Source organism: Lontra canadensis, unplaced genomic scaffold (genome assembly GCF_010015895.1).
Source record: "Lontra canadensis isolate GAN:19392208 unplaced genomic scaffold, GSC_riverotter_1.0 scaffold137, whole genome shotgun sequence".
Classification (NCBI taxonomy): domain Eukaryota; kingdom Metazoa; phylum Chordata; class Mammalia; order Carnivora; family Mustelidae; genus Lontra; species Lontra canadensis.
Window position 1 is genome coordinate 2644261 of NW_022631131.1, and position 23608 is coordinate 2667868.

At 41.9% G+C, this 23608-nt stretch overlaps 1 protein-coding gene across 2 annotated transcripts in view; it reads left to right on the forward strand.

The window, feature by feature from the left end:
- The first annotated feature begins 10426 nt into the window (after nt 1-10426).
- TAF15 (TATA-box binding protein associated factor 15) overlaps nt 10427-23608 on the forward strand; it is a 28111-nt gene continuing 14929 nt past the window's right edge. The window contains exons 1-7 of one of the 2 annotated variants that reach the window (XM_032843299.1): nt 10427-10535; nt 16873-16912; nt 18302-18353; nt 18440-18524; nt 18608-18710; nt 22113-22303; nt 23254-23374. In XM_032843299.1, coding sequence (XP_032699190.1) covers nt 10529-10535; nt 16873-16912; nt 18302-18353; nt 18440-18524; nt 18608-18710; nt 22113-22303; nt 23254-23374 — 599 coding nt within the window. In that variant the 5' untranslated portion in view covers nt 10427-10528. The remainder of the gene's footprint in view (nt 10536-16872; nt 16913-18301; nt 18354-18439; nt 18525-18607; nt 18711-22112; nt 22304-23253; nt 23375-23608) is intronic. The other variant, XM_032843300.1, reaches the window with a different exon arrangement.

The following is a 23608-nucleotide window of genomic DNA, read 5'->3' on the forward strand; positions in this document are numbered from 1 at the left end:
GAAGCTGCTCTAGGCGGTCAGCGGCGCCCGGGACCCCCCGGGTGCTCTCGCTCTGAGCAGCCCCTCCCGGCGGAGCGGGAACGCCCGGTGGGGGGGGTGGCTCGCGGGTGCTCGGGCTCCAAGCGCAGGGCCGCCCCTTGGGGAGCGTCGCCGGGAGCCGGCCCGAAGTGGTGCAGCCTCCGCAGTGCCTGCCTGCGGACTGCCCGCCCCGGGACCCGGAGGGCAAGGGAGGAAGGGAGGGAGGAGGGGCGGGGGCCGGGCATGCCGGCCCCACCCACTCCGCTCAGCCGCTGGAACGCAGGCTGCACAGCCTGGCCCGATGCCCGCCGCCGCCCGGCCCACCGGTTCTCTCGCCAGCCACCTCCAGCTGATCCGGATCTCTCCGGGGAGGGCTGGGAAGAAGGGTCTCGCGGAGACTGTAGCTACCTAAGACATCGATCTTGGAGCGTCCTGGCCTGCCCGAGGGTCACATTATTTTAGCCAGGCTGGCAGGGGGCGAGGCCCCTGGCTATGAGAGAAGGAGCCCTGGGTTGGGTCCAGAAGAATGGGGTTTCAGTTCCAGATCTGCTTCTTTGCTAGCCATGTGAATCCTACCTCCATTACTTGCTGGCTGTGTGGTCTTAGGCAAGTCACTCACCCTCTCTGAAAGTATTTTTCTCATCGGTAAATGTCGATAATAATACCAATATCATATGGTTGTAGGGAGCATTTAATGAGAGAATAATGTAAGTGAGCACTGTACCCGACTTCGTGCGGTATGCATAAGTGGTAGGCTGCCGCTTTGTGACTTGTGGCAAAGGATTTAACTACTTGGAGCTCATTTAACTACTGGTTCCTCATCAGTAAAATGAGAGCAAATGATACTTAGTTCCCAGAGTTGCATGGAGATTAAACGAGAAACTGAGGGTAAAGTGCTTGTCTTTATGCATTCCGCAGTCTTCAGAGAAGGTGGAATGAGACGATTTGCCTACGAGCCTTCGCTAAACTCGCCCTGAGCAGAAGTCGACAGTTTTCATTATCTGCCTTCGTCACTGCGAGCAGGGTGCTGTCTCTCTTCGGGTCTCAGTTTGCTAATGTGAAATGCAAATGGCACAATGACACCGACCTCTGGGGGACTGTTTGGGGATTCCGTGAGTTGATCCGTGTGATTTGGAATGTCTAAAGTGCTAAGCAAATGTACTGCAGTGTTCTTATCCTAAGGTTCGGAGCCTCAGGAGCCCACAGAAAGTTTCTATGTTATTTCCAAAAAGGTGCCACTCGGGTGGAGGAATTTTTAAAAAGGCACCTCTTTCGGGTGGACTGACTTAGAGGCTGCGGTGGGCAAACTAATTGGCGATAGGCCCCGCCTACTTCCTAGATAACCAATGAAAAGGGGGCACTCCTCCTGGGCGAACCAATTAGAAACAGGCGCGCCTCTGCGCAGGCCAGTGGATAAAAACAGCGGCCTTCGCCATCCCTGCGCCAGGACCCCGCTGTGGGCATAGAGTTGCAATGGATTTATGAACCCAGCCTAGCTCCTTCTCCGCTGGGGCCCTGGTGCACATTCGTAAGGAGCGTCCTTGCCTGGGGCGGAAGCCGGGCGATGGTGGCCAAGGCCTGGGCCTTCCCCTCAGAGAGCTTTCAGTCTAGCGGGGCAGACTGGACGAAGGTTCTCAGCTAAGGACTGCACTGTGACACCGCCACGCGTTCAAGCGGAGTCCTGCGGTGAGCTTAGAGGAGGGAGATGCTGACGGCGTGTGGGATTGCTGGATTTAGCAAATAAAAATTTGTTATGTCCTGTTAAATTTGAGTACCGGGTTAACGACAAATAAGTTTTTAGTATAAGTATGTGCCAATGCAACATTTGGGACATATACTAAAAAATTATTCACTGTCAATCTGAAATTCAAGTTTAACTTGTTTAACTTAACCCCCTTGTTTAACTCTCTAGCGACCCTAGAGAGCGTGTGTGTGTGTGTGTTGCCTGAAGGTTGCCGGTATAATGGGGTATATGCTGTCCTTGACCAAACAGGTGTTTGTTTTTTTTTTTTTAAGGTTTTTATTTAAATTTCAGTTAGTTAACATATAGTGTAATATTAGTTTCAGGTGTACAATATAGTGATTCAACACTTCAGTTCAACACCCAGTGCTCATCACAAGGGCACTTCTTAATCCCCATCACCTATTTCATCCATCCCCCAACTCACCTTCCCTCTGGTGACCATCAATTTGTTCTCTATAGTTAAAAGTCTGTTTCTTGGTTTGCCTCTTTTGTTTTTTCCCCTTTGCTCGTTCATTTTGTTTCTTAAATTCCACATAAGTGAAAGCATTTGGTATTTGTCTTTCTCTGACTTATTTTGCTTAGCATAATACTCTCTAGCTCCATCCACGTCATTAAGATGGCAAGATTGCATTGTTCTTATGGCTGAGTAATATATTATTATATAATCTATATTTATAATAATATAGATTTTATAATATAATTATATAATTATATTATATATAATGTAGATTATATAATAGCATTATATAATCTAGATTATATAATAATATATTACTCATATATTACTATATATATTTACCATCTTTATCTATTCATCAATTAATGGACACTTTGGCTCTTGGTTATTGTGGATAATGTTGCTGTAAATATTGGGGTGCCTGTACCCATTTGAGTATTTTTACATTCTTTGGGTAAATACCTAGTAGTGCAATTGCTGGATCACAGGATAGTTCTATTTTTAACTTTCTGAGGTACCTCCATAGTGTTTTCCCAAGTGACTGCAACAGTTTGCATTCCCACCAACAGTGCAAGAGGATTCCCCTTTCTCCACATCAATAGGTGGATTTTGAAGGGCTAGCTACAACTCTGTATCGATCTAGGGCAGGGAGCTCTGAGGAGCACCAGTTGGCAAGGATACCATTGGCCAAGCTGGAGTCAGTCCCAGATCCGCCAGTTCTCTTTCCAGGCAGGATTTCTCCATCCCTCTCTCCAGCACATGCCAGAGGGTGTCCATATCAGCTGCACTGGGAAGAGAGGGAAAGCAGGAAGCAGTGCTTCCCTGGAGGGCTGAGACTGGGAGGACTGAGCCACTCGGAGAGCTGACTCTGCCTTTCTCTGCATCCCAGGTTAGCCGTGGTCCCTGGACCTGGAAAACTAGCACCACTGTTGTGTATGAACATTGACTTCCTCTGTTTTCCTTTTGTGTTCTTGGTTAGATTATTTCATCTGATCCTCACCTGTCCCACATTACCTCTGTTTGTGGTCCCTTGGAGAAGCTGAGAATTTGCACTTGGAAGTGCCTGCAAGAATTTATGCAGAAAAGAGCTTCCTTTGCCCACACACTCATCCTGGGCTTCAAGCATGCTTTGGCACAGGATGTCTCCATTTCCCAGAAAGACGGCATGTTTCCATGGTTAGAACCGTTTCAGTTCCCTTCTCTGCCTCCAAAGCTTACTCATAAGTCCCAGAACACCCAATTCTGTGATCTTCTTCAGGAATCCAGGGGCCTTTGCAACTCCACAACTGACTTGCTGTATGCTTTCACTTTCCAGGACACATCTTGAGCCAAGTCACTTTGGATAGGGTGGAGGAGGGTGGCCTGCCATCTGAGAGGGGCACTGAGGAAGGAAGGAAGATGAGAAAGGCAGGATAGTTTATTGGAAGAAGCTCAGTCTACAGCAAGGGCATCAGAAGAGTGATGAGGTTGTGGGGAGAATGGCTTTGGATCAGCCACGTGCCAAACAATCCTGTGATGACAAGTCCCTGTGTTAATCCAATACCATTATTTCCTCCTCTGGTGGGAGTGGGGGTAGGGATGGGAACGAGAAGTTGGAACAAGTAATAGTGGTTAATGCTTGCTGAGAAATTAACATGTGCCATGTATGTGCTCTGTGCTTTACATAAATCATGTCATCGACTCTTCACAGCTTCCTTATGAAAAAGCTACTATTATAAGCATCCTTATTTTATTTATTTATTTATTTTAAAGATTTTATTTTTTTGACAGAGAGATATCACAAGTAGGCAGAGCAGCAGACGGAGAGAGGGGGAAGCAGGCTCCCCGCTGAGCAGAGAGCCCGATGCAGGGCTCGATCCCAGGATCCTGAGATCATGATCTGAGCAGAGGCAGAGGCTTAACCCACTGAGCCACCCAGGCACCCCACTTATTTATTTATTTGACAGAGAGAAAGATCAAAAGTAGGCAGAGAGGCAGGCAGAGAGAGAGCGGGAAGCAGGCTCCCTGCTGAGCAGAGAGCCCAATACAGGGCTCGATCCCAGGACCCTGAGATCATGACCTGAGCCAAAAGCAGAGGCTTAACCCAGTGAGCCACCCAGGTGCCCCCAAATCCTTATTTTAAAGATGAGGAAACTGAGGCACAGAGAGATTATATCATTTGTCGGAGGTCATAAATCTAGTAATGGAGCCAGGGCTCATACCCAGTTAGTATAACTCCAGATCTTGAGCTCTTAAACTCTATGCTATCTCACCTCAAGTCACAAGATCACTGGAGGACCTGCACTGAATCACCTGGAGGCACTTAGTAAAGATTCAGATTCCTGAGCTCTACTTCAGACCTACCAAATCACTAAAATACTAGACACTATTGTTCAAGGGGAAGATAGAGGGGCTAGGTTTTCCAAGGGTCTGGCTCTCTTCTTCCCTCCCTCCCTATCTTGGCTGAGCAAGTTCCTGACCCAGCTAGGCTGGCAGTCCTCTCCGTTCTGCCTCTTCAAAAAGAGCTGCTTCCCCTCCCTCTTTCTCTGCATTGGGGCTCAGTTCAAATCCACAGTACCTCCCAGCTCTCCCAGAGTGGACAGGGCTTGGGCACATTGCATGCCCAGGGGAGTGGCTGGCAGCTGCCTGGGTCATTCCTTCTTCTCTACAGAAGGCAACAGCTGGCCAGTGAGTCCTCTTCCTGACCAGGACCCTTTGAGTCAGGCAGGATGTATGGACCTGGACAAGGCCCTTTCTGGGCCTCAGTTTCTCTCTTCATAATATGAAGAACAATTAGCTTTGTCTCTGCCCTTTCCTCCTTCCCAGGAAGCGTGCAGAGCACAAAGCAGATTTTATCAGAAGGAATTAGGGGCTCTGAAGAAAGGCGCTCACAGAATGACCAGCCTCCCCAAGTGACAATAATAGGAATAATAATAAGAAGAATGAGGACATGGGATTAGCCTGGGAGCCTTGAAGAGGAGGTGTTCCACAGAGTTGTGAGGAGGTTAGCTGAGATAATTTGGATCTGTTATTGACTATAACCTCTGTGCATTTTTAGCTGTGATTCATTTTTAGAAGCCCTGAGTCTTTAGGAACCACTTCTGCCTCTGGAAGAGAAATTTCCTCTCCCTAGCACATGGGGATGTGCTCTCATTAGACTGGTTCACCAGTCTGTCTGCCTGTGTGTGCATACACACACATGCATGTGTTCATGCGGGACTGGAAAAAGAAAGAAATTTGGAGGGAGACAGACCTGGGTTTGAACCTGGACTTTTTCTTACTCTGTTATCCCTTGCAAGTCCACTAACATCATCTTGAAAATGGGACAACAATAATTCCTGCCTTTTCTGATTACTCCAATTTGCTAGAGGGAACCAACCAGACAATTATTCACAGTTAAAATCCTATCAAGTGCTAGATATTGGATGCACAGACACAAGCTTACATGCTTGTATTTTTTGCACTGTTTCACACTGGGAGCAACATACAGAAGCCTGCCCCGGGACAGCCACAGGAGCATCTTCTTGCCAGGCAATGAACGCTCTCTGGCTCAGAGCAGCCCATCTCTCCTAATCCTCATCACGATTTGCAGGGCGACAGCGTCTTCTGGTTTGTTTTTTACTCACAGCAGGACCCAGGGGACTTGCAAGGAGCACAATAAAAGCCTAGCCAGTCTGGCACTGTGCCCCACTTCCCTTCCACATAAAGGCTGTCTAACTGCCAGGCATCTGGCTTGAAAGGCTGGCCAGGACCTGCTCAGCATCTGCTGCTTTGCTTAAAAGACCTGCTAACAGGAAAGTGTCTGGTTCCTTTCCACCCCAAACAGGAAGTGCCTGCCACTGTCCAGACGATGGGGTAGTCGGTCATTTACAAGGAACTGATTCCTACTTAGCAGAGCCTCAGGGAAATCTTTGCAGGAGGCTTGCTCTCTAGGAAGGCTGGAGGAGCAGGGCTCCAGGGACACTTCCTGGGCTGGGGGTGGAAGGGTATTGATGATGGCTAGGACTGCTTACCAGCCTGTGACACTTGGCACAGAGCAGGCTGTCAGTCTTTGAACAGTGCTCCCCGAATACTTACTCCGTGCATTGTGGCAGATGCAAGAAGATCCTAGAGAAGGTCTTTGAGCTTGAGGAGTTTACAGAAGTCATCCCATTTCTCCCCTCATTCATTCATTCATTCATTCAACACAAGCTTCCTCCTCCCCACACCCGTTTTTAGTGCCTACTGTTTCTAGCACTACCTGAGGCACTGCGGAGTTCAGAGGGGGACTAGGCAACCCAACTAGAGAATAAATTAGCCTCTAATCAGGTAGCAAGCCTGGAATGATGTGGTACAACTGTGAGTCCCACAGGATTTCAAAAGAGACAAAAGATCACTGTGCTCTTGTTTTGACTCTGGTGGGAGCCATAACCTCCTTGCCCACTAGGATCCATTCTCAAGACTGCAGCCAGAGCAACCCCAGTAATACAGGCCAGATCCTATCGTGGCTCTGCTAAATGGCTCCCTCTCCTGGCTTCCTCTCTCACTCTAACAAAGCTCACCGTCCTTCCAGGGCCCTACAAGGCCTTACAACCCTGTTGGAAGAGTTGGGAAACCAAACGTGCGAGGGAGGCAACTCAAGAAATTTTCAACAGCAAGATTCTCCCAGCCATAGGCTGGAGGGATGAAGGGAAGGTTGAGGGAAGCAAGGGTTACAGGATCCCAGGAGCCAGGATCATGGTTAGAAAGGATCTCTGGAGAGGACAGCTGCTCAGACAGCTGCTGTCTGAGACACTACTGGTGGCGGAGGAGGAGCGGGAGACCACACCCTGGCTCCTCCCTTTCTTCAGCCCTCTGATTTTCCACCAGGTTGTTCATTGGCTGATTCTCGCTGGAAGCTACCACCTGAGGGAAGGTAGCCGGCTGGGTTAACTCTCCAAGTGAGTACCGGAAGAATGGATCCAGGGCAAACAGGCCCAGTGCTCAGACTTTCCCAAGTACATTCTGCTGAAGCTAACGTGTAAAATGCACCTGCTGTCTTCCCTAACTGTGCAGAGTGAGGGAATGCAGAGGGAGCAGGATCTTGTAGCCTGAAAAACGACTGGGTGAATATTAAATTTGGTTCCTGATAATTATCCCCAGGCAAAGCCTAGAAGATAGGAGGGTACAGGACTCAATCTGTGAGTCAGTTTCCTGGTAAAGGCCCTTGGGAAGAAGCCCCAGGGCAATACAGACTTGCGAGGAGATCTGTGTTTCATGTTTGAGAGACCAGGGACACTGTAAAAAGAACCCTGGGCTTGGTCCAAAAGCCTGGATGTGAGCTCCACTTCTGTCCCTAATTAGCTGTGTGAACTTGGTAAAGAGATTCATTTTCCTGAGCTCTGGTGTTCTCTCTATAAAATGTGGACAACGGCAACACCTATTTCACAGGGCTGTCCAGAATATTAAAAGAAATAATGAATATAAAAAACTAAATGTCACTCCTTTGATTAGATTCCTCAGAAGTTCCATATTGGTTTTTTGTTTGTTTGTTTTTTGTTTTTTTAGGATTTTATTTTTTAAGTAATCTCTACCCCCAGCATGGGGCTAGAGCTCACCACCCAAGGCCAAGAGCCCCATGCTCTTTGGATTGAGCAAGCCAGGCGCCCCTTCCCTATTGATTTTGATTTAGTATCCAACCCCCTGCCAGGCACACAAGGCTCTTTAAGATGTGGCCTCTGTGTACTTCTTCCACTCATCATTTATCACCACTGTCCACCCCTGCACATGCACAGAGTCGCCAGCCAGAACTACTTCCAATTCCCGGCGCTTGGCTCTCTTGCAGTCTTTGCAAATACAGCCCTTTCTGCCTGGAGCATGCTGTTCCTGATATACATCCGGGGCCTAATTCCTGCTCTTTCTTCAAAATGTAGTTTAGAAGGTATCTCCTTCACAAAGCCTTCCTTAATACCCTGTCCAACCTTCCTGAGGATTAGATGCTCTTACTCTATTTTCAGAGCACCCTCTGCATCCTCTGATTCTAGCACATTCCATAGTTATTGGAATTAAAGGTTTGTACTGTCCCTTTTATGAGACTGCAGCTCCTGGAGGGCAGTGGCTATGGTGCTTCCTCTTTCTCTACCTCCAGACCTTCCAGGGCCTGATGTCCAGTAGACCTCAGAAAGTGGCAGTTGAGTGAAGAATGCATGCATGCATGAATGAATGAATTGAAGGTACAAACTTCAGGGAGCAATGATGAGCAACATTTTCTGCATTCCATCTTAAAAAAAAAAAAAAAAGATGGGGCGCCTGGGTGGCTCAGTGGGTTAAAGCCTCTGCCTTCGGCTCAGGTCATGATCCCAGGGTCCTGGGATCGAGCCCCGAATCAGGCTCTCTACTCAGCGGCGAGCCTGCTTTCCCCCTCTCTCTGCCTGCCTCTCTGCCTACTTGTGATCTCTGTCTGTCAAATAAATGAAAAAAAAAAAAAAAAAAAAAGAACACCCAATTGTAAAATAAATAAATAAATAAATGAATAAGGAGGAACAATCTAGAAGTTTTCCCCATCCCTAACCCAATCCTTTCCTGCGATTGCACATGTCTATTGTCTCCTCCTCTGGGTTACCTTTCTCAATGTACATGCTGATTGGCTGAATCATTTTTAGTCATGAAGGAATTTTTATTCCTTTAACCTTGCCTATTTGGACTTATCCAGAAAGCTCTGTGACCCTCGATATCGTATAATGAGAGATGACCTCATGTCTTTGTTCTGACCTGAAGGTGTTAATTCTGAACTTATCCCTCTACCTCCACCCCCAACTTGCTCCTCCTCCTCTTCCCTACCACAGTGAATGGTACCATTATCTGACCACCCCTCTAAGTGGGAAACTCAGAATTCACTTCTCACTCTCCCCTAGCTCCTCCCTCCCAGACTGGTCACCAGATCTTGTCCAGTCTACTATGCAACTATTTCAAGGCTCTCTTCACTTACTCCATCTCCACAGCTAAAACCTAAGTCCAGGCCATGGTGATCTCTCACCAGAATGATTGCCTCGGCCACCCAATTGGTCTCCCTGCTTTTAGGCACCTTTCATCTCCATACATTTTTATACTGCAGCCTGAAGATGCAAATGTGACTGACCTTCCTTTAAAATCCTCTGGCTTCCCAGTGCCCTCAAGAAAAAGCACAAATCCTAAAGCACTGTATTTTGCAAGGTATGGATTATTTAGCATTCTACTTTTCTGGCCTCATCTACCATTCTCCCCTGGAGGGTAAACTCCAAACATACAGAATTACTTGTTTTACAGCTAGTTGAAAGCCCTTTACCCCACTTCACTTGGTTTGCTTCCGCTCATTGCCTCTGGCTTTGACTTAGATGTTGCGTCGCCCTCGGAGGGTGGGGGTGGGGGAATGTCCTTGTGTGCCCTCTGAGCTTTCAGGCCTCATTTCATACTCCAGAGCTCCATCTCACACTAGGCAATGCTGCACAATGGTTAAACCCACAGGCAATAGTGTCTGGTTTCTAGGATTCGAATTCCACGTTGGCCATGTACTTGCTGTGCGACCTAGGGCAAGTGAATAATCACGCCCGTAACGTCGGGATAATATTTCATCAGTGTGTTGTGAGAATTAAATGAGATGATGTAAGGTGCCTGATAATTAGAGTTGGCCATTACAACAGCACTGAAATCTAAAGCTCGACCTCCCACCCACTATATTCTCAAGGCCAGGTTTGCGTGTGGTTTCGTTTTAATGCAGACGTTTGTTTCAGTATCACCTTGTAGTCTATGTTTTACTTGACAAGGTAGTTAGACCGGGAGGCGATCACGACTTTCGTCCCCGAGCTCGCCGACACCCAACGCCCCCAGGTGGCTCCAGCTGTCTGCAACCAAAGCTGAGCGAACTAGGGCATACCACTCGAAATTTCACGGGAAGAAAGGCCTTTTCTAACCAAATAGTCTGTGTTTATAACCCCTCCCCTCTTTCGGTTCCTAATTCTGTCAGATGCTATAAAAGTCAGAAACAGGACTGTAATTGGGACGGAGAAAGTAGGCTCAACCTCCTCCCCCATGCTAATGGCTGCGTTGGTACTTTCTTCTCTCGATTCCCTCTCAATAATGGTACCGCCCGCGGAGGGGAGAACAGAGAGGGTTTCTGAAGACCTCAGGGTTCAGAGGCCGGTACTCGTACAGAACCACCCCTCGCGCGCTGGCATGGTGGTACCGTCCGCTGTCCTCTGATTGGCTGCGGAGGCCCCGCAGTCGGGCTCAGCCCGCCGCGCCGCGTTCAGTCCAGCTTCGGCCGCCGCGCCGCTTGGCTCTCGTATTCCTTGTTGTCGGCGGGCTCTGGGGGCTCCGCGCTGCGGCCGTTAGTCATGTCGGGTAGGTGACTCCTTCAGCGAGCAGCGGCAGCGACGAGAAGGGGCCTGGCGGGGTTGGGCCGTTTTCCCGCCCACCGGAGGGCCCTGAGGGAGAGCCTCCGGCCCTGAGGGAGGCTTGGGGTGGGGGGGCGGCCGTGGCCGCCGCCATGTTGGACTGAAGGGACGCACGCTCCCAACGCTCTCCGACTGCAAATCTCCGCGGGAGCGCTTCGGGTCCCCCTTTTTTGACCCTGTCCTTGGAACCGGAGGAGACGTGCGGCTCCCGGGGAGGGTGTGTGAGTTGGGGGGGCGGAGGCCGACTACGCCATCACGGGGGCGGGGGGAAGCCCGTGATTAGAGCATCCGCCTGAGAGAATCGGTGCTTCTGGTTCTCCGCTCCGCCTCAGATCTTTCAGCGAGGCCTCGGGCCAGTCATCTCGCCGCCTCGTACCTCAGTTTCCCCATCTGTGAAGTGGAGCTGGGCCTTCCTGACTCACCCATTCATCAGGTGGGGGTCTTGACGCTCTGGGAGCCCTTTCAAAGGACGTTGCCTTGCACAAAATCCTACTTACCGTCATTCCCTCTACCGTAATCCCCCGGATTCGAGTGGGGGTGTTAGCTTGTAATTCAGCTTCCTCCTCATCCTCCTCTCATTTTTCTCCCTTCTCCAGTTGTTTATCTCCTATAAGAGCCCTGCAAGTGAGCCTTTTTTGGTCTGGATAGAGTCCTGTAGGTACATGTGTCATTTACCTTAAAGCATACAGGCCAAAGGAAAGGCAGTCTTACACGAAACATTTAAAGTGGTAGACAACCCCCCTCCCCCCCGGTGTGGAAGAGGAAAAAAAAAAAAGGCATCGATCTCTTTAGGTCAGTTTAGGTCCTGCTAATAAACCCGAACATAAAGTCTGGAACACGAATGTTTCCTAGATTTAGCAGCCCTAGCTAACACACAAGGTCCTCTCTGTTGTGGTTACCTCTCAGGCTGCAAAGACCCAGCTATCCACTTGCTAGAAAACATCATGAGAGATCACATTTCATGTGGAAAAGCAGAACATTTCCTTGAAGCCATATGATGGGGATCAAAGGGATGCCTGGCACAGTCTTATACATTTTTTTAAGGGAGGACCTGTTGGTATTAAAAAAAAAAAAAAACCCGCAAACAACACCCCCCGCCCCCACCCCGCATCCAGTGTTGTGGAAGGATGGAAATCTGACAAAAAGCAAGTAGCAGGCTGAGATGAGGCCAAATTAACAGGACTGGCTGGACAGGAGAATAACTAATATTCCTTAGATTAACCTTAATATTAAGTCTGAATATTGAGTTTTTGTAGGACAGGGCACCTACCTGATGAAAGAGGCTTTTAACTGCACAGGATTTCTGTCTTTAAATATTTAATCCTTGCTCCAAGAAAAAAAATAGTTTCTTATTCCAAGTATACATTGGTAAATCTTTTACCAGGTACATAATTTGGAATGAAGTCTGGTAAAGCTCCACAGAAGTATGTAGAAGTTTATCTTTAGGAGATGTGTTACCCATCTATGGTTTAAAAAAAAAAAAAAAGATTCTCCTACCCTCATGGGGAAATTTACCATTTCAATGGACATTAAAAACTATTGGCATGTGTTGATTTTTAACATCTTTATTGTTGTAAAACAATGGCTGTTTTTAATAGGACTGCATAGCTTTTATGGAAGATTAAATTTTAGAGGTTATCATTTGTAAAATCCAGGATTTTCAGCTGTCATTAGTGTGTGAGCTCATTTATCCATTAGTACTAATCTTTGAAGTACCAAGACACTAGATTTATTTGTCATTTTGTAAATTAAGTTTTTTAAATATCAAGATTGGCTTTCACATGTGAAAAGGACTTTATTTGATTGTTTCTAAATTTTATGTCCATTAAAGCGAGAATCTTTAAGTTCTGCTTGGTGTTATATAGTGTTTATACATTTTGTAAAATGTGTATACAAATATTTTGACTTTATGTAAAAAGTATTATGCTTTGACTTTTTTTTTTGTTGAATGTTTCAATTAATAAATGTAACAGTAAACTCCCCAATGTAACAGTAAACTCCCAGTAAACAGCTGATTGCATTAACTTTAGTTAAATGCTTAAACATTCCAAACTCAACCACTCCAGATGCCTGACAGCAGACTTAACAAACCTAATAAAAGTGCTTACATAGTCAATAAATAAGTAAATATTGTGAAGTAAATATTGTAAGTCAAACTCATTCATACATTATTTACAAATGTGAATTATCTGACACCTTCAAGTTAGAATCAAATCTAATATCAGTTATACATACAAAAATTAAAGTTAAGGTAGTTCTCATTTTGGGAGTATGGCAGACCAAAATAAATTCAAATCTTCCATCTACAAACACCAGAAATGCAAGAATTTATTTTAAAAAGGAGGAAGGGAAGACCTAACTGCCAGAAATGAAGTAGAAGCCAGCATAGAGCTAGCTTGACAGTTGCCCTGAAGAGGTGGATGTAGGTCTCATCATTTAGAGACTTGGAAAGTTTTTGTTTGTTTTTTAAGATTTTATTTGAGAGAGTGAGCACAAGGAGGAAGGGAGAGGGAGAAGCAGGCCCTCTGCTGAGTAGGGAACCTGACGGGTCTTCTTCCCAGGACTACAGGATCAAGGCCCTGGGCTGAAGGCACACACTTAACTGACTGAGCCACCCAGGTGCTCTGAAACTTGGGTTTAATTACCCAAGTACCCAAGGAAATGAAGCCTTGAGACTATTAGAGCCAGATAATGCGAACAGACCTTACATAAAATCTAGATGTTTAAAAGATTGTCTTCAGTGAAAGAGTGAACTAGGAAAAAACCTTTGTATCAGCATAACAGATAACAAGGAAGCTTGGGTCCTGAGTAAAAAAGTTCTGTCCTGAGAATTTGTAACCTGGGAACCATGCTTCATACAATTTGGGTGTACATTTGGGCTAGTTAATGGGGAGTCCAGGAAAACTTAAGCCAAGAAATTAACATAAAAATTGGTTCTGCGCCTGTAATAACCTTGGGGCTCCTGGTAGAAATGAAAAATCTTTTCTGGGGGGAAATTTCACAGACTAGGTCACAGGAATCTTCTAGAAAAAATAAGCCTTGCAAAAGGTAGATTCACATTAAAAAATTGTAGAACTTGAGGAAACAGTTCACCAAAATGAGAATTTATGGCAAATGGGGTTAGAACCCTAATAGTTAATCTGAAAGCAAGTAAGTTCGCCATTACTAAAAACCTAAAGGAAGGAATCAACCCTAAGACCCAAGATGTTATGAAGAAAGACCATATAGCTTAACTAGAATGAAATAGAAACAGTGGTTAAGTTGAGTTGCAGACTTAGCAGAAGAAATAATTAGTGAAGTGGAAGACATACAGTTACTCACAGTTCAGTTCAGAAGGAGATGAAAAATAAGGTTTAGAAACAGATGGAGAAGTCCTGTCATGCTTATAGTATGTATGTAATGTCTCCTAAGAAAATGGTATCAATTTTATAGTTGAGATTTTTCCAAAATTGGTAAATATTTTGGGTCAAAAAGCAGTAGTTTGAAACATGAGACATAAAAATCAGTTCATACCTAGATACATTGATGTGAAACTGTAGGTTATGAAATCTCAATTACCTACCAGAAGAAAATGGGAAACGGTTAAGTTTGGTAGACTTAAAAGTTCTAAGAAGTTGAAAAATAGAGTGATCCTTAGTCTAAAGACTAAGAGTACCACTTTCAGGCCTTTGCCAAAAGAACTAAAATAAAGTAAATCTAGAAAGGAGAAGTAGAATGCAAAAAAACAGTAGAAGGAGCAAACACAGTAAATAAAAGGCAGATATTATTAATAGTTTGGAACATTGAAGATTAAAGTGATTACATTTGGAAGTTAAAAAGGAAGCAAAAAGAAGAAAAATTGAATGTTTAACTTCTAAGGCAATATGGGAAAAGAGTAAAGAAAATCTAGTAGGCAGGAAAGCAGTTAAAAGGAAAAAGAAAATCCTAGTAAGCAGAAAAATCTAATAAAGCGCATAGGAATAAATGAAAAGTAGTAGTAAAAATAAGAAAATGCCAATTCAAAAAGTTTCATACTGGGAAAAAAATTGTTCAGAAATGTTATACCTGAAACATAAGATTAAGAGATGTTGGAAGTACTGAGATAGAAAAAGATAAACCAGACAATCAACAACCAAAGGAAGATTGTTTTGTTATGTTACCAGTCAAGATAAAGTTTGGACCTTTTTAATCATGATAGAATGTTAAAAGGATTCATCACGGATATATAAACCTGTACTTTTATGTGCCTAACAATATAGCCTCAGAATATAGAAACCAACAAAAAATAAATGACAAGCCTGGTCAAATGGAGGTTTTTTTTTTTAAGCATATCTTTCTGTGTAATTAACAGATGGGGCAGACCAAATGTTAAGAGTATGAATGGTATAACCAACAAGTATCATCTAGAGTTAGAGAATTTACTCAACATTTAGGGGATATGTAGTTCTTTTCAAGCTCATAAGGGCATTTGTGCAAGTAGAATACTTACCAAGGGGAAAAGCGAGAAACAGCAAATCCTAGTAAGTACCAGGAGTAATAGAGAAAATACCTTTTCTGGCTGCAATGGAATATAATTAGAAAACAGCAGGATCAAAACCCTATACACTTGGAAATGAAAACATTTCTGAATCATGGATTCAGACACAAGGCTCAAGTGTCGAGTACTCCTAATTAGCAGTAGTTTGAAATGCCATAAATAACATTTACAAACTCAACTTCTCTAATGAATATAAGGGCCGTACTAACTGGTCAGTATATCTTCTACAGTTTTAAAGTCAGCCAATGAAGGAAGTCAGATTTAAAATTTCAGAGGACCAAAGTGACTGGGTTAAATTATGGACTCTCATACTTAGATTTGAGCCAGGGTCACATGATCTATATGCTGTATACTTACATAATTTTGAGTGAAAGGGAAATAGGTCTTGAACTCCATCCTCAGTGGGGGAACCCCCCCCCCATCCATGCCTTGGAGTATAATTGAAGCTAAAGCTTCATTTATCACCAGGGTACCTTAAGTTTTACTCATACATGCCCCCCCACACTTCATAATCCTTTTTAGTTTCTGATTTAGTTGAAGCGAATTTTCTTCCTCATTTGGTAGATGTGTCTAATTTGTTTATGGTCCAGTTAGATTCTATGTGCTTTTCATATTTGGTTATTAGTGATAAATCTATGGTCATTTTATCATGGGTGTGGTGGTGATACAATTTTTTCTTTGTTTCAGCCTTATGTTCTTCACATTCATAGAAGTAGTTAGGATTTTAATCAATATTCTTATGATTAAGGATTTTAAAAAATCTTTAGTCTGATTGTAGATCTCTGCTGCAAAAAAGTGGCGAAGCTCATGTCATGTACTTACACTGGCAATGGCAGTGTTTTCATATTGTAGCTTTATGTGAATTGAATGCAGATGTCACTGATTTGATTTCTGGTGGGTTTTCAGAAGAATTGTTTGACAGCAAATGATTTTGTTTTATGTTGGATGAGGTTGGGGTTAGTGGACAGCAGTTTCAGATGGAGTTATTTTTTGCAGTTTGAAAGAACATTTCATATAAATTGCTCGTATTCATCACTAGTAAACTTAGGTCATTCATTTGACTCCAAAAACCCAAAGGATAGGGCCTCTTTAAAAGTTTTTGATACAACTGATGTTTTGAGATACCGAGAAAAGCTCATAATTCAGAAAAAGTTTTTTTTTTTTTTTTTTACATTATTTAATTCGTGCCTTCCTTTGTAGTTTTTATTGCCAAAAAGGAAACTGGAAGTAGGTATTGCTGAGTTGGTATACCGATTGGCCAAGTCCCTGAAACCTTAGTAAAGTTGGAGATTAACAACTAACTTAGCTGCTTTTACCAAAATCTTCAGCAATCTAGCTGTTGCTGCTGACAGCCAGAGCAGTCCAGTACAGGGAAATGCTGTGTATGTTGGGCTGGTGAGGATTTACAAGTCCGTGTAATCTTGGGGATTTCTCTTGTCCGAGTGTGTGTCTTTCCCCCTTTTTAGTCTCAATTAGTTTCAGTAGATGCCTTTTTGTGTATAAAGATAACTTGAGTTTTTGTTAAAAGGTTGGATTTTATACTGGTTTACTTGGTTCTTGTGACCATTAGGAGCCCTTTATAGATTAGTTGTTTTTCAAAGACGTAGTTACTGTAAGCAAATCCTTACACACTAATTTTAAGTAGTTTTCTTTCTGTAGGTAGTTTTTATTACATTTTCTTACCAGATTTCATCTGTAAAAGCTAAAGTCAGCTTTTGAGGGAAGCATAATTTTAAATAAGATTTAAAATTCTTTTTATGTGTTTTAGATTCTGGAACTTACGGTCAGTCTGGGGGTGAGCAGCAAAGGTAAAGTATACGTATGTTTTACTAACACCATGTAAGAGTAGAACTGGGGAAAAAAAGATGAATTTAGTCATGTGTTCCTTTTGAGATTTGGTATGTGGATTTTTTAGAGTTAAATATTAGCTTGTCAAGGGGGAAAGGCCTGTGTACATATGTACTGAAACATTTTTTCCTTTTTTTTTAAAAGTCTGCTTGAATCCGTAAATACAGATGCCCCCTAGAGATTAAAACAAATCTCATAGGTATTTTAAAGCATATTTTCTTTAAGAAATTTTTAAGATGAAACTATTAAAAGGATTTAGACAATTGAACGATATAACAGGTTCTTAGAGAAAGCATTTCAGTTTTTGCTTGTATAGAATATGCGATTTTTTTTTTCAGAGCAGATTTTCTTTAAGCACTATAATAGAAACGTTTAGTATTTTTAAAAGACTCTGGATAAAAAGATAAAAAGAAAAGTCTGATTTTACGTGACTGTATACATACAATAGGGTTCTCGTAATTGCCAGAAACACAGCCTTCAACTTACACTATAAATATTTTGGAGCTCAGTGTGAGATATTACACTATAAATATTTTGGAGCTCAGTGTGAGAATAGCATCTCCGGTATCTTCTGTCTTCAGGTTTTTAGCTTCATGAATACAAAACTGGTTTGACTTTTCTATTCTTACAGTGTAGTGCTAACTTCACAATAGGCAACAAGCAAATATTTATTCAGTGAAATATGTTTTATAAAGTTAAATTCTGTTAGCACTTGATAGCTTTAGAATAATAAAAAGGTTTTCTTTTCAAGTATTTTGGGGGGGCATATATTCAGAAACTTTGTTTCTGACTTGTTAGAATTTGCATGCTATCAAATGAAAGTTCAGATCTGAGGAAGGTACCTTTATTCAGTCGACAAACTATAATGCCAGGCTGTGCTGTGTTACTGGGGGTACAATGTATTAAAGGCAGATTTAAGGCAGATGGTAGGAAGAAATTAATCTGTCAAACAGCTAATTTGATTAAAGTGCTGACTTAAACAGTTAATTTTCTGTCTTGGATTTTTAAAATCATGGGTTTTAGTTCCATGTAGTCACTCTCCACACCTGAGTATAATTCCCTTGAGATTTTCTGGGTCTACTGAAATTGTATTTGTGTGAGATTGTCAAAGCTAAACTTTTGGTGCTTGCTTAGTATTCAAGAGTCTGGGAGTGATTCATTTATGTCTTAATAGTCTTTGGTCTTCACCTTTCAATTTAGACTCTAAGAGACAGGCAGATTGGCAGTTTTTCAGGAGAGGCTTGTGCGGATTTGAAAGTTCAAACTGAAGATGGTTTTTTTCTTTTTTTTTTTTTTAAGCTTTTAAATTCTAACACATCTCTTTCAAGTACTACATTTTTCTTTTACAGTTATTCTTCCTATGGAAATCAAGGGAACCAAGCTTATGGACAACCACCACAAGTAGGTTAAAATATAAATTGTGCTTTTTGTAAATAATTATTTTTATCTTAAGTAGGTGATGAAACTTGTATTTACCTAAATTTCAGAGCTATTCTGGCTATGGACAAACTACTGATTCCTCATACGGACAGAACTATGGCAGCTACTCCGGCTATGGACAAAGCCAATCAGGTTGGACTGGTTTGTTAAATTTGCTATTTTAGAAATTAAAAAATCAGAACATTTACCAGATGGTATATCCATTCAATCTTTAGGTTATTCACAATCCTACGGTGGTTATGAGAATCAAAAGCAGAGCTCATATGGCCAGCAGCCTTATAATAACCAGGGACAGCAAAACACGGAATCATCAGGAGGGTAAGGAAAACAATAAAAGCACTGATACTGTGTTGGGTAGTGGAAATAACACTTTGGGTATTAAATAGACTTCACCATCAAACTAGCTTTACTTTTTTTTTTTTTTTTCCCAGAAAAGTTTCGAAGTATGAATTTCACAGTTCTTTGTTAAGAAGAATATGGAAATTGTTTGCATTGTCATTTGATTCCTATGTGTTATTTGTAATATTGCTATTTAGCTGTTTATGAATGCACATTATTTTTAAAGATTTTATTTATTTGGGAGAGAGAGAGCAAGTGAGCGAGCATGAGCAGTGGGAGGGGCAGAGGAAGAAGTAGACTCCCTGCTGAGTAGGGAGCATAATTTGGTACTTGATCCCAGGACCCTGGGATCATGACCTGAGCTGAAGACAGATGCTTAGCAGACTGAGCTACCCAGGTGCCCTAAAGCACATGATTTAAATGTTAAAAAAAAATTTGGACCTTAGCTTTATATGTGAGATTAAATAAGAAACTGGGAAGAGACTTTTGGCGCTTTCTTTTATTTCCATTTTATTTTTTAGCCATTTTAATATATTACCTTTTCGGGGACAAAAATACTTATAAAGAGTGCCAAAACCTATCCACACATTTCAGATACTCCAAATTTGTCTTGTTAACATAGGTGGGTGAATATTTATCAAGAAGTTCATGGGTTTTATAGCTTGCCTTTTTTTTTTTCTTAAATTTTTGTTTGGTTTTATAGTTTTTAAGTTTCAGATATGAGGAGCTTATTCTTGTTACTAATTTTAGTAATAGCAACTTAATTTTTTAAAATTGCGCTTTACATTTTGTGAAATACTTTTGCATTCTCTAATTGATCCTTAGCCATTATGAGTGTCAGTAATTATCCCCAGTTTGTAGAGGTAAAGAGAAATTAAGATTATGTAGCCTGTTAAGTTACATAGCTAAAAAATCAGGCAAAAACTGAGATCCCAACAAGTATTCTCTCTGTAGTGAAAAAAAATATTCTAAGTGAAATTCAATTAAATAAAAGCATTGGGGAAAGATTTGTAAGGTCACATTGTCAGTCTTATAGATGTGAGACTGTTTTGAAAAAAGTGGAGTACACATGTAGAGAATAATTTTCAGAAAGCACATTACATCAGAAAGACGAACTCTTTAAGCCCTGTTGGTTAGGTTTTTTTTTTTTTTTTTTTTTTTTTAAGATTTTATTTATTTGAGCCCGAGATCTCAAGTAGGCAGAGAGGCAGGCGGAGAGAGGAGGAAGCAGGCTCCCCACTGAGCAGAGAGCCCAATGCGGGGCTGGATCCCAGGACTCTGGGATCATGACCTGAGCCAAAGGCAGAGGCTTTAACTGCACTGAGCCACCCAGGTGCCCCAAGCCCTGTTGGTTAGTTTTAAAGTTAGGAGAATCCTTTTACAAGGATACATTTTTGGAGGAATGAGGTATAAAGCAGGTATAAATATAAATATAATAATAAACACAAATATAACAATATAAAATAAATATAAATGCAGGTATCAATGAGGTATAAATGCAAAAGAAAAGTGTTAGATTTGGTTTGACAGCCATTTTACTTTTTAATTTCAATTTTTTATTATTTTTAAAATTTGTAAAAATTTATTTATTTGAGAGACAGAATGCATGTGTGTGTGTGCAAGTGGGGAGAGGGGCAGAAAGAGGGAGAGAGAATCTCAAGCAGACTCCCCACTGAGCGTGGAGCCTGCAACAGGGGCTCCATCCCATGACCCTGAGATGCTTAATCGACTGAGCCACCCAGGTACCCCTAGTTTTTTTTTTCTCTCTCTTTGACAATTTTAAAGTGAAGCACTAAGGTTCTGACTGTTGGTGTGAGACATCAACATGTCCCTCACATCAAAATACTCATGTTGGGGGAACATACTGATCTTTATTACATTGCTCTGGTCACCTGATGCAGAATAAGATGTCACTATTGAGTTATGAGACTTTTTTTCCCTTTTTAAAAAAGTAAACATTAGAACTCAAATCCAATTAAATGTTCTTTCATCATTCCCATCCTGAGAACATGTAATTAATAGTCATATTGCTTAGAAATTTCTTCTTGAATTGCCAGAGATAATAAAACAGTCTCATTTTTTGGTAGACTAGTTTCAGATAAGAAATGGCATCACAGGGGCGCCTGGGTGGCTCAGTGGGTTAAAGCTTCTGCCTTCAGCTCAGGTCGTGATCCCAGGGTCCTGGGATCGAGCCTCACGTTGGGCTCTCTGCTCAGCATGGAACCTGCTTCCTCCTCTCTCTGCCTGCCTCTCTGCCTATGTGTGATCTCTGTCTGTGAAATAAATAAATAAAATCTTTAAAAAAATAAAAATAAAAGTCCGATTTACTATTGTTACTTTTTTTTGGGTAAGATTCTGTTTTTTAAGTAATCTCTACCCCCAGTGTGGGGCTCAGACCCACAACTCTTGAGATCAAAGTCTCACACTCCACCGAGTAAGCCAGCCAGGAGCCCCTTATTACTGTTTTCTGAAATTTATCTTTGAAGATACTTAGAAGAATGTACTATAGGTTTCAAAGATAATTATAAGAAAATGCTACCCAAAATATTATGAGATAACAGTGTTAAAATTAAGTGATAGAGAGCCTTTTAATGTAACTATTAAAAGGACTCAGCACTTGCGGTGCCTGGGTGGCTCAGTTGGTTACACATCTGCCTTCGGCTTAAGTCATGATCCCAGGGTCCTGGGAACGAGTCCTGCATTGTCTGCTTCTCCTCCTTCCTCTCCGCCAGCTCGTTCACCCTCTATCTCAAATAAATAAATAAAATCCTAAAAAAAAAAAAAAAAAGACTCAGCACTGGTTGTGGTATATTTGTTAAAGAATGAGACATATTACTCTATTTTGTGACACTTTTAATTTTTTTAAATTCAAGGAGATGGTAAAAGCCATAGTGATATTTTGTTTCACTAATGTTCTCAAAGATGCATGTGGTTTTTCTTCTAATGTGGCACCTCTTCAGTTCTAGTGAATTATTTGAAAGTCATTCCATTGTTCATAAGGAGATTTTGTAGATAAAATAACTAAATGATTTGTACTACGAAGTGATACGAGGGCCGTCTGGGTGGCTCAGTCAATTAAGTGTCCGACTCTTGATTTTGGCTCAGATCATAATCTCAGGGTCATGAGATTGAGCCCTGTGTTGGGCTCTGTGCTCACTGGGGGAGTCAGCTTGAGATTCTCTCTCCCTCTGCCCCTTCCCTCTCTCTTCTCTCTCTTCTTTCTCCCTCTAGCAAACAAATCTTAAAAAGAGAAAGAAAAGAGAAAAGAAAGAAGTATTAAATGTAGTTGAGGTCTACCTGGTCTGGCCTTTCAGTCTTAGTCAGTTTACTACAGTGAACATAATCCTTCTGTAAAATTTCAAATTCTTGATTTCTGTTTAGCCAAGGTGGAAGAGCGCCTTCATATGACCACTCAGACTATGGTCAACAAGATTCGTATGACCAGCAGTCAGGCTATGATCAACATCAAGGTTCATATGATGATCAGTCAAATTATGGTCAGCAGCATGATTCCTATAATCAAAATCAGTCCTACCATTCACAAAGGGAGAATTACAGCCACCACACACAAGGTATGGTATATTGATCTATTTTTTCTATTTTCCTCTCATAGAAGTATATTGAATTTTGGATTAAAAGACCTACATAGGATTTCAGCTGTTAAAATTTAGAGTGACCTTGAATATACATGCTTCTCTCTTATGGCCATCAAAGCTAGTTTATTAGATTTCTATTTCTGAACTTCTTGGACTCCCAAATGGTCATGTGGCTTTTTGAGGACTGATGACATGAATTTCTTTGTTGTGTCACTTAACTGATCATTTGATAATGCCGTTGCTACCACTTATTTTGATAGTGGTGGTATACTTGATTTAGGGAAATTATGATCCTATATTAGCTTTCTCACCTCATCTAAGAAGGACCAGCCATTCTTTTACTTGTTGTCTTACAGTGCTTAGAATATACTACTGATACTTAGGAATTGGTTTGTGCCATGGACGTGAATGCTTCAAGGGCACAAGTCTTGTTTTACTCATTTATACCCTCATTGCTTAGTATAGGTCCTGGTTCATAGTAAGTGCTTAATAAATATTTGTTGAATAATTGAATGAATGAATAAGTGAATGAGTAAATGTGGAAGCTCATTCACTGAATATCTTCAGTGAATGTAGTCACTGAATATGTCCAGTTTGAAAATGCAGTTACTTCTTGTCCATGTTTGATTTACATTTAAGTATTTTTGAGGTGAAGAAATAGAAAAGAAATTTTGGGGGTGAAGAAATTGTAGATTAGGGTTATGCTTTTCATCTAATTATTAAGATTACATACCTAATATTGTACTAGGAACTCAAACTGTTCTTCATCACCATCACATCAGCTGGTGTCACCATTTTGCTGTCTGACTATAACAATGGAATTTGACACATATAATTCTCAAACATACTAAGTTTACATTACAGGAAGCGTTTATCAGAAATGATAATATTTATTCACATATCTATTATTTTCTTTTTTTTTGTAGATGACCGTCGTGATGTGAGTAGGTATGGAGAAGATAATAGAGGATATGGCGGGTCACAGGGAGGAGGTAGAGGGCGTGGGGGATATGACAAGGATGGAAGAGGTCCTATGACAGGATCAAGGTAAGTATTTAGGTACAGGTGCCTACATTTCTTCTCTTTCTCTTTTTTTAATTTAAAAAAAATTTGTTGTTTTACTTAGCTGGTTTGATTCCAGCATCTGATTTAGTTAAGAGGCTTACGTAGATTATGTTATAGAGAAGGAAGCAGAAATTCCAAATTTCTTTTCAGTCTTAAGATGTCGGTTAATTACTTCAGAATAGGCTATGTTAGCAGTTAGCTTTTGTGGTGTATATT